Source organism: Salvelinus sp. IW2-2015, linkage group LG4q.1:29 (assembly GCF_002910315.2).
Source record: "Salvelinus sp. IW2-2015 linkage group LG4q.1:29, ASM291031v2, whole genome shotgun sequence".
NCBI lineage: Eukaryota > Metazoa > Chordata > Actinopteri > Salmoniformes > Salmonidae > Salvelinus > Salvelinus sp. IW2-2015.
The window spans coordinates 60,147,437-60,158,839 of record NC_036842.1 but is presented as its reverse complement, the minus strand read 5'-3'; the positions used below and the strand labels follow the sequence as shown (position 1 = coordinate 60,158,839).

Sequence of the window (11,403 nt, the reverse complement as noted above, 5' to 3'; positions counted from 1 at the left end):
AGAGCAAGTAATGGAAGAGAGATGTGAAGTGAGAGAAGGAAGAGAGCAGATCGAATTTGAAGACATGCACTGTGGTGAATCTTTTAAAACGTTGAATCATTTGAGGTCTTACAAAGCTAAGTGGCCCACCATACATAAACAATGTGAGTATTGCAATTCCAACAGGCCCAAGAACACGCAAGCTCTTGGGATGTCTCTACCTAATAATGCTGAGGTCAGTTTTTAGTTACGTTTTCAAGAGCAGCAATTAGTCAGCATGCGAGCACCCAGAGTGATTTTAGTTCAGTGTGTGGAGACACGTCGGGGGACCTTCCCAGCCCAAAATTCGCTTTCATTAAACTTCCCCTCATTACGCAGGATGTAATTGCTTGTAGATATTAAGCCAGCAGAAATCATGTGAATGTGCTCGTACTTGGGGACATCACGAAACAATTATTTCTCACAGGACAGATGTAGTCCCACAATCTTGACTAAACTACTATTAATGTCTCAGTTTTTGCCGTGTAGCGTCCTCAGATGCGGGACTGACTAAAACATTGAAGTTCACAACGAACTAATTGTAAGACCTTCTTACGAGGGAAAACCAAACTCAATGCGTAAACCAACGGAACAAGAACATATTTAAAAATTGCTTTACTGACTGTCTTCTGTTCTTTTCCCTTTATGTCTCAGACACATTGAGAAACTGACTGTGCCTGCAACCTGAAGGATGGTGGAACATTGGAGCTGACACTGGACTTCAGAGACTTGTGAGTGTCAACGGTGGGGAAGATAGCCACACCTCATTTAATTAACCACTGAATTGTGTTTTTCTGCAGAGCCCCACTGTGCTCTAGCCATGAAAGCATACCATATAGCTGTGAGACCATGGGCGTTGTCATTCCTTGACCTGAACATGCTACAGATTAGGATCTTAATTGGATCACTCTTTTCTTGCAGAGACTTTTCCTGCATAGCAGGAAATTGCAAACTTGTAGTGCATTGATTCTTTAAAAGGATTCTAAAATTTTTAATTTTCCAACTTTTGACATTTCTGACTGATTTTGCATAACAAAACATGTAACTATATATAACCAAAAGTATATGTGGACACCCCTTCAAATTAGTGGAGTTTCGGCTATTTCAGGCCACACCCGTTGCTGACAGGTAAATACAATCGAGCAACACAGCAATGCAATCTTCTTAGACCATACATTGGCAGTACAATGGCCCATACTGAAAGCTTCAGGTGACTTTCAATGTGTCACTTGTCATAGGATGCCACCTTTCCACCTTTCCAACAAGTCAGTTCGTCAAATTTTCTCACTACAAGTTACAAAACTACACTGGAAAAAGGTTCAGCACAAAACTTCGTCGGAGCATCATGAAGTGGGTTTCCATGGCCGGAGCAGCCGCACACAAGCCAACGATCACCATGAGGTTGTAAAGCTTGCGCCATTGGACTCTTGAAGCAGTGGAAATGCATATCTGGATGCTGATGAATCACGCTTTCACCGTCTGGCAGTTCCCAATGGTACCAAATCTGTTGGCGCTGTTGCCAGGAAAACACTTACCTGCCCCAATGCATAGGGCCAACGTGTAAAGGTGTTGGTGGGAAAGGAATAAAGGGTCTGTGCTGTTATTTTCATGCGTTCGGGCTATGGCCCCTTATTCCAGTGAAGGGGAAATCTTAACGCCTATAGCATTCAATTACATTTGTAGGACCAATTCTGTGCTTCCAAAATTTGTGGCAACAGTTTGGAAGGCCCTTTCTTGTTTCAGCATGACCAATACCCCCCTTAACTGCAAAAGTGAGTTCCATACAGAAATGTTTGTTGAGATCGGTGTGAAAGAACTTGCTGGCTGCAACGACCTCTGACCTTAACCACATTCCAAACCTTTAGGATTAATTGGAACATCACCCAACATCACTGCTCGACCTCCAGTAATGCTCTTGTGGCCTAAATGGAAGCAAGTTCCAAAGTTGGAGGCTCTTATAGCAGTGAAGGGGACCAACTTCTATTAATGGCCCATGTATTTTGAATGAGATGTTGCGACGAGCAGTGCTGTCCACATACTTTAGTCATGTAGTGTATCAACCCCTATTAAAATGTCCATGAATATAAATCTACAAAATATTTCAAATTTCCTGTTGGCCGCAGAATTATTTTCCTGTGTAGCAAACTGCTCTTATTAAATCATAATCTGTATACTGCAAGAAATTTAATGTAATACAATGACCCACCTAACCCAACACATAGTGACATTGCACCTGGTCGGTGGGCACACCATACTCCATCAGTACTTATTGACTACTAGCGGTGTGACTTATATTTGCAAGCATGTTACTTTTAATGCACTGCCGGCCTTGCCTCAACAAACAGCAACCTTCCCTACGGCCCATTTTACACTGATCAAATGACGCTGGAATAGCAAGCCAGGACATTTAATTAGGTTCCCCTTTCCCTTTCCTAAACCCCCCTGGCCAAAACCATACCTATACAGTAAATCTGATTTCCTTTCCCCCCCAGGTCTACCACCCTCAGCCACCCTGGTCTCTCTGGACCTGTGGGCAAGACTCCCCTCTGGGATGGAATGGGTATCCTGTAGTCTCTTTCCCAGTCTCCCTCCAGTCTCCAGGCTCCTCCAGTCTCACCCGCTCCTCAGTCTCGCCCTGCCCCCAGTCTCCCTCTAGTCTCCTCCATTCTCCCAGTTTTTCTCCCCACTCCTCCAGTCTCCTCAGTCCCAGCTCCTCCAGTCTCTTCCAGTCTCACCCGGTCCCCAGTCTCGCCTGGCCCCCATCTCCTCCAGTTTCTCCAGTCTCCTTCAGTCTCCTCCATTCTCCCAGTCTCCTCCAAGCCCCAATCTCCTCCAGTCTCTTCCAGCAACCTCCAGTCCCCAGTCTCCTCCTGTCGTCCCAGTCTCCCCATTCTCCTAAAGTTTCCACAGTCTCCTCTAGTCTCCTCCAGTCTTCCCCAGTCTCCCTCAGTATACCCAGGCTCCAGTCTCCACCAGTCTCCCTAGTCTCCTCCTGTCTCCTCCCGTCTCCCCTGCCTCTTCCAAGTCCCTCCGTTTCTCCAGTCTCTCAGCCCTCTCAGTCTCGCCCGCTCCTCAGTCTCGCCCTGCCCCAGGCTCCTCCAGTCTCCCCAATCTCCTCCAGTCTCCTCCATTTCTCCCCAGTCTTCTCCTGTCTTCTCCAGTCTCCTCAGTCCCAGGCTCTCCAGTCAACTCCAGTCTCCTCCAGTCTCCTCAGTCTCCTCAGTCTCCCCCAGTCTCCTCTATTCTCTCCCAGTCTTCTCCCTCTTCTCCAGTCTCCTCAGTCCCAGGCTCCTCCAGTCAACTCCAGTCTACTCCAGTCTCCTCCAGGCTCTCAGTCTCCTCCAGTCTCGCCCGCGTTCCCAGTCTTGCTTGGCCCCCATTCTCCCCCAGTTTCCTTCAGTCTCCTCCAGTCTCCCAGTCTCCTCCAAGCCCCAATCTCCTCCAGTATCTTCAAGCATCCTCCAGCCCCCAGTCTCCTCCTGTTGTCCCAGTCTCCTAAAGTCTCCAACAGTCTCCTCTAGTCTTCCTTCAGTCTTCCCCGTCTTCCTCAGTCTACCTAGGCTCCTCCGGTCTCCTCCAGTCTCCCAAGTCTCCTCCAGTCTCCTCCAGTCCCCAGTCTCTCCAAGCCCCCAATCTCCTCCAGTATCTTCAAGCATCCTCCAGCCCCCAGTCTCCTTCCTGTCCAGTCTCTAAAGTCTCCACAGTCTCCTCTAGTCTCCTTCAGTCTTCTCCAGTCTTCCTCAGTCTACCTAGGCTCCTCCGGTCTCCTCCAGTCTCCTCCAATCTCCTCCCGTCTCCCCAGTCTTCTCCAGCCCCCAGATTTTCTCCAGTCTCTTCCAGTCCTCAGTCTCCTCCAGTCTACTCCCGTTCTCCCCATTCTCCTCCAGTCTCCCCAGTCTCCTCCTGTCTCCTCCAGCTTCCTCCAGTCTCCTCCAGTCTTGTCCGGTACCCAGTCTTGCCCGGCCCCCAGTCTCCTCCAGTCTCCTGCAGTATCACCAGTTTCCTCCAGTCTATTCCAGTCCTCCCATTCTCCTCCAGTCTCCTCCAGTCTCCCCAGTCTCCTCCTCTCCTCCAGTCTCCTCCTGTCTCCTCCAGGCTCCTCCAGTCTCCTCCAGTCTTGTCCGGTCCCCAGTTTCGCCCGGCCCCCAGTCTCCTCCAGTCTCCTGCAGTATCACCAGTTTCCTCCAGTCTACTCCAGTCTCCCCATTCTCCTCCAGTTCCTCCAGTCTCCCCAGTCTCCTCCTCTCCTCCAGTCTCCTCCTGTCTCCTCCAGGCTCCTCCAGTCTCCTCCAGTCTTGTCCGGTCCCCAGTTTCGCCCGGCCCCAGTCTCCTCCAGTCTCCTGCAGTGTCACCAGTCTCCTCCAGTCATCCCAGTCTCCTCCAGTCATCCCAGTCTCCTCCAGTCTCCTCAGCCTTCTAGTCTTCCTCTGCCCCCCAGTCTCTCCAGGTCTCGCCCGGCCCCCAGTCTTTCTCCGTCCCCCCACTCTGCATGAGCATCTACTAGTTTTCCCCTGTCTCCCCTAGCCTCCCCAGCCTCCCCTAGCCTCCCCCTGTCTACCCCAGCCTCCCCCAGTCTCCCCTAGCTTCTCCAGTCTCCTCTAGCTTCCGGTCTACCCCAGGCCTCCCACAGTCTCCCCTAGTCTCCTCCAGTCTCCCCTAGTCTCCTCCAGTCTCCTCCCGTCTCCTCCAATGTAACCACTGGTCCTATTAGGGGAGACCCAGAGCACTTGAACAGGGCTGATTAACAGCTCCTCTCATTAGCATCAGGCTCACCTGGAGTGGGCCCTGGCTCCTCTGCTGTCTCCCTCCCTCCCTTCCCCTACCTCCCCTCCGTCTCCTCCACAGCAGTTCAGGGCCAGGTGATTTGGATGACTCACCAGAGAGTGAGCAGCCCAGGCAGTGCCAGAGCAGGAGCTACTCTGGGCCCACATTGGGTCAGCCACATGGGCCTTAGAGCCTCAGCCAGCCCACCTCGATGATTAATTTTAATATTTGAGTACAAGCAACAGGGGGACATGTGACACGTCTGCGTTGGCTGTCTTCACTCCCAGGTCCTTATGTGTCTGACCTTGACCACATTGTATTCCCCACTGGGCTGCCCTTGTTTAAGCCAAATTCAATATGGCAGAATACTTGTCTTAACATGCTTACCATACACCCAGTGTTACAGTTACACATCAGTGTTAGCTACACAGTGTGATGCCATCAGGACTGTTCTGATGTAATCATTCTCTCAGACGGATTCTAATGAAAAGAGACGCGTGTTCAGAGCAAATAAACAGCTTGCAGATGCCCATGATAAAAATGGATTCAATATACATAATTGATCTTAGCTCCTTGTGAAGCTAGCTGAGGAGCGAGAGAGAAGATGCAGGCTCTTGATAGTATCCTGATCGTAATGATGCCCCATGAGGAGGGAGAGGAGCAGGGGCGACGGGCCGGAAGATAAGATTAGATGACTTTTAGAATGCCTCCCTATTTACCCCAAACGTTGCCGGTTGCGAGCCACGTTTAAAAGAAACTCCTTTACATGTTTCCAGTGCACTGCTATCACAGCCGGTTTTTAACTGCAAATGAGGAGTTCATGAGAACCTATCTCCGACCAATCAGCAGACAATTGCAGTTTCTGTGACGTTTGTGCGACCTGTGTGCCTACTCCTTAGTGTGGGTAGAGCCACACAAACACTGTGCAACCCTGGTTTCCATGGACACACTGTCAGGACTGTGTTGGTGGTTTTAATTATGGAATAGCATTTTATTTCCCCTTATGCTTAATTTATCCGTAAACGTAGGAGGAGGTGTCTTTCAGTATCAACAATAATAACCTATTGCCTGTGTGTACTTATTTCCATGTGAGTATCTGACAGTAATATATAAACTACCATTCAAAAGTTTGGACACACATACTCATTCAAGGGTTTTTCTTAATTTTTTACAATTTTCCACATTGTAGAGTAATCAAATTGTAGACATCAAAACTATGAAATAACACATATGGAATCATGTAGTAACCCAAAAAAGTTTTCAACAAATCAAAATATATTGAATGTTTTACTTTCTCCCAAGTAGCCACCCTTTGCCTTGATGACAGCTTTTCACACTCTTAGCATTCTCTCAACCAGCTTCACCTGGAATGCTTTTCCAACAATCTTGAAGGAGTTCACACATATGCTGAGCATTTGTTGGCTGCTTTTCGTTCACTCTGCAGTCCAACTCATCCCAAACCATCTCAATTAAGTTGAGGTCGGGTGATTGTGGAGGCCAGGTCATCTGATGCAGCACTCCATCACTCTCCTGCTTGGTCAAATAGCCTTTACACAGCCTGAAGGTGTGCTGCGTCATTGTCCTGTTGAAAAATAAATGATAGTCCCACTAAGCGCAAACCAGGTGGGATGGCGTATCGCTGCAGAATACTGTGGTAGACATGCTGGTTAGGTGTGCCTTGAATTCTAAATAAATCACAGACACTGTACCAGCAAATCACCCCCACACCATCACACCTCCTCCTCCATGCTTTACAGTGGGAACCACACATGCGGAGATCATCCATTCACTTACTCTGCGTCTCACAAAGACACAGCAATAGGAACCAAAAATCTCAAATTTGGACTCATCCAACCAAAGAACAGATTTCCACCGGTCTAATGTCCATTGCTCGGGTTTCTTGGCCCAAGCAAATCTCTTTTTCTTATTGGTGTCCTTTAGTAATGGTTTCTTTGCAGCAATTCGACAATGAAGCCCTGATTCACACAGTGAACAGTAAAAATAAAGAAAAACCTTTGAATGAGTAGGTGTGTCCAAACTGTTGACTGGTAGTGTATTAGATGCCTTACATTCTGTGACACTGTGTGTCTCTTCCAGAACGATCATGAACGGCAACCTGCGTGGYATCCAGGCCAGAGCCTTCTCCCAGAACCCCCACCTGCGCTACATGTGAGTGGTGTTACTGTTACCTCCGTCTCTCTCTCTCTCTCTCTCTCTCTCTCTCTCTCTCTCTCTCTCTCTCTCGCTCTCTCTCTCTCTCTCTCTCTCTCTCTCTCTCTCTCGTCTCTCGTCTCTCTCTCCTCTCTCTCTCCTCTCTCTCTCTCTCTCTCTCTCTCTCTCTCTCTCTAGGAGTCTGTTACTGTTAAACACAGATGAGAATATACAGTACATCACATCCCCTCTTCGTGTGGATTCTCCCCCTCAATTACCTTTGGCAGGCTGCTTTGTTCACAGTTCACCGCCCTCTGACTCTCCTTCTTACTGACTGATCTTCCTTTGACAGCGAGATCTTCAGATTGACTAGGCCACATATTAACCAAGGCATGTGGAGTTTAGTTAAGTTTAGCACAAGCTAGAGACCATCACCACAGCCATTTCTACTGAATATGCAGGCATCCCATTCCACATGGGGCCCACAAACCACTCTAGCGTAGTCCCTGTCCCATTCCAGGCATACAGTATCCAAACATACATAATTCACCCCTCCTCTACAGGAAGTAGTGTGTTCCTGCTGCAGTAATATCCTAGTCCCAGGCTGCGTTTCAAATAGCACCCTATTCCCTTTATAGTGCTCTTATTTTGACCATGGCCCTGGTTAAAATAAGTGTACTATAAAGGGAATAGGGTGCCATTTGGGACTCAGCCCCAGTTCAGCTAAAGTACAATGCCTGGGCTGCTTCACACACGGCTGAACACAGTTCCACCATGTTATGGTTGCTGTGTCTGTTCATAATGTATATATGTGGTTTGTAACCTAGGCTGGGCCTCCAAGCAGATGCATTTATTCCATTCTATCTTTCAATATGTATACACTCCTCACTAGCTGTGTACATATTCAGAATGAACCCAATTTCAGGTTGGTGAAAAGTGCAGTGGTTTGTGTTAAGAGTGAGGGAAGGGGAGGTGGTTTGGGGACTATATGCATGGGCTGAGTGGCACCGCTAGCGAAGTGTTGTTGATTTCCATAATAAAGGTGAGACTTCTTGAGTGTGACAGCGCTGTTATTTCCCAATTTTCCCAGAGTAAACAGTGAGGAAGAAATTGAATAGCAGTCGACTACCTGGAGTCACCAGTCTGTAATCTCAGCTGTCAATCACACACTTCAGTTCAGCAGTCCCGTGTCTTTTGAGGTATTCATCACTGTTCTTGTGTATGTTTGTTCGTATATATGTATGTACATTTTCGTGTGAGTGGGTACACATGAAAGTTAATGTGTGTAGGGAAAAACAGTTAGAAAACTGTGTGTGTGTGTGAGTGTGTCTGTGTGTGAAAGAGAGAGTGTGCGTGAGTGTGTGCGTGTGTGTATCTCTTTGTCTTCTTTTACAAGATTCAGTGAATCTGGCCTTGACTAGAATGCGTAACAATGTCCCGTGCAGTGTAACTGTGAGAGACAGAGTGCTGGAGTCGACTCCATCATCTCTTCATGTGATAACGGGAAGGACAGTCATTAAAATACCCACCTTTCACTGTCCACTGTCTCAAACAGAGCAGATGGACATGCTAATGGACTCTCATTATAAAGGATGATAGGATGATGGCTGAAGAAGGCCACACACGCGCTATACTGTACACGTCTACCTCTGGAGCTGCAAGGACTCGGGTTATAGAGCTGGAGGTTCTAGAGAGTCATCTATGCACCTTAGATCTATGCACCCTGTTAGAGAGGGAAGTGTTTTATTACAGCTCTCCTTGTGCTTAGTGGACAATGTCTTTCACGCTGCGCTGGGTTTTATGTAGAGAAAACCCTAGATTTCCAGAGCGGTCATTCACATCGGTCAAATGGGCCAGCCCAGGAGCAGTGTGGGAGCAGGCTCCCTATGCTTTGTGTCACAAGCATTCCATCTAAATTAGCCCATAAATCAGCTCAGTGCTTGCCTGGTTACCCAGACTCCTTGCTCCAGCCAAACGCCACACCACGCCCATGGCCGTTAGGTTCTTCTCCGCAATGAGTCCGGATCTGAGTACCTCCCCGACCCTTCACCGAGTGTGAACACATTCGGGGCTGTCTTTGATACGATCCAATCGCTGATGACTTTGTTTTGTACAATGCCCCTTGTGCCCCTCCTCACAACGAACGACTTCAATGATGGCAGTCTCAGTACTAAATATGCAGCGAGCGGCAGAGCAGTGGAAGAATTTAGTGTGAGTCGTCAGGCTAGCTCAGTGCAGCAGGGCCTCAGCTCCACAGGAGCATAAATAGCTAACTTCTGGCAGGCTGGGAATGATACCGATATATTCTATTGTGGGTTTGAGAAATGTACAGTAAATTATCCATAATTTCATTTGAGCTATATGTTATTTAAGTTATTGTATTGGGTTTAAATCCAATTTGATCAATTGGATTTCACCATGCAATTCTATATTATATATATTTGTACTAATATTTGTTTTCTCTTGGACCTGAATGTTCTTTGACCCACAGTGCATTGCTATAAACAGTGCTTGACTTGGGCAGGAGCTCACCGGAGCTGAGTACCGGCACCTCTTAATGTTCTACTGTTTCTGTTCCTCTTATAGAATACAAGTACTGTGGAGTTCCTGCACCTAAATACAAACAGTACCGGCACCCAAAATGAGTACAGTACCAGCACCTATTTCAGTCCGAGGTCAAACACTGGTTGTAAACACATACAGAGGGTCCCACTATCAGTTGTTTATTCAAGGCCTTTATCCTGAAATGGCTGGAAATGGGCTCTCAACTGTTCTCGACAAAAGACAATGGAATCAATACCAAAGCTCTCTGCGTTTGAACTTACATTGCCCAACCTGTTTTTGAAGTCTAAGGTTCATTTAATGTGTCTCCTGCTATGTGTGGCAGAATGTAAGGTTGCTGTCTGGATTTCTTCAGATCCATCTTTTTTATCCCTTGATATGAGAGGACAACCAATATCCAGTATCTTGAGGGATCGTTGTCAGGGGGGAGTTGTAAAGGTTATTCCCTCCAGTAGTGGAGGAGGGAGACCAAAAAGTCACTCTCATTAAATCTTCTCAACCCTATGCCGTGTGTCTTCACACTGAAATGTCACTTACACAGTGACTTCCAGGAATGAAACGCCCCAACCAGCCCACACAGGGCATTCTCTCTCTATCTCTCTTTCTATCTCTCTTTCTGTCTATCTCTCTCTGTCTCTATTTCTGTCTCTCTTTCTGTCTCTCTTTCTATCTCTCTCGCTATCTCTCTTTCTGTCTCTCTTTCTTTCTCTCTTTCTATCTCTCTTTCTGTCTCTCTTTCTGTCTCTCTTTCTATCTCTCTCGCTATCTCTCTCTCTGTCTCTCTTTCTGTCTTTTTGTGTCGGTATGTGTGTGTGAGTGAGTGTATACAGTGCCTTCGGAAAGTATTCAGACCAAATGATTTTTTCCACATTTCATTACGTTACAGCCTTATTCTAAAATGTATTAAATTGTTTTTCCTCATCAGTCTACACACAATACACCATAATGACAAAGCAAAAACAGGTTTTTGGAAATCTTTGCTAATTTATTTAAAGAAATATATATATTTATATCGCATTTACATAAGTATTCAGAACTTTTACTCAGTACTTTGTTGAAGCATATTTGGCAGTGATTACAGCATCGAGTCTTCTTGGGTATGACGTAACAAGCGTGGCACACCTGTATTTGGGGAGTTTCTCACATTCCTCTCTGCAGATCCTCTCAAGCTCTGTCAGGTTGGATGGGGAGCGTTGCTGCATAGCTATTTTCAGGTCTCTGCAGAGACGTTTATCGGGTTCAAGTTCGGGCTCTGGCTGTGCCACTCAAGGACATTCAGAGACTTGTCCCGAAGCCATTCCTGCGTTGTTTTGGCTGTGTGCTTAGGGTCGTCCTGTTGGAAGGTGACCCCAGTCTGAGGTCCTGAGCGCTCTGGAGCAGGTTTTCATCAAGGATCTCCGTACTTTGCTCCGTTCATCTTTGCCTCCATCCTGACTAGTCTCCCAGTCCCTGCCACTGAAAAACGTCCTACAGCATCATGCTGCCACCACCATGCCTCAGCGTAGGGATGGTGCCAGGTTTCCTCCAGACGTGACGCTTGGCATTCAGGCCAAAGAGTTCAATCTTGCTTACATCAGACCAGAGAATCTTGTTTGCCATGGTCTGAGAGTCTTTAGGTGCCTTTTGGCAAACTGCAAGCGGGCTGTCATGTGCCTTTTACTAAGGAGTGGCTTCTGTCTGGCCACTCTACCATAAAGGCCTGATTGGTGGAGGGCTGCAGAGATGGTTGTCCTTCTGGAAGGTGCTCTCATTTACACAGAGGAACTCTAGAGCTCTGTTAGAGCATAGCGTTCTTGGTCACCTCCCTGACCAAGGCCCTTCTCCCCCGATTGCTCAGTTTGGCCGGGCGACCAGCTCTAGGAAGTGTTTTGGTGGATTAAAACTTCTTCCATTTAAGAATGATGGAGG

General features: G+C 47.4%; 1 protein-coding gene across 1 annotated transcript in view; it reads left to right on the top strand.

Annotated features, from left to right (window-relative positions):
* The window catches only part of ntrk3a (neurotrophic tyrosine kinase, receptor, type 3a), a 261,268-nt gene that overhangs the window by 40,513 nt on the left and 209,352 nt on the right, over positions 1-11,403 (top strand). The window contains exon 3 of the mRNA XM_070439688.1: positions 6,880-6,951. Within this exon, the coding sequence (XP_070295789.1) occupies positions 6,880-6,951 (72 nt within the window). The remainder of the gene's footprint in view (positions 1-6,879; positions 6,952-11,403) is intronic.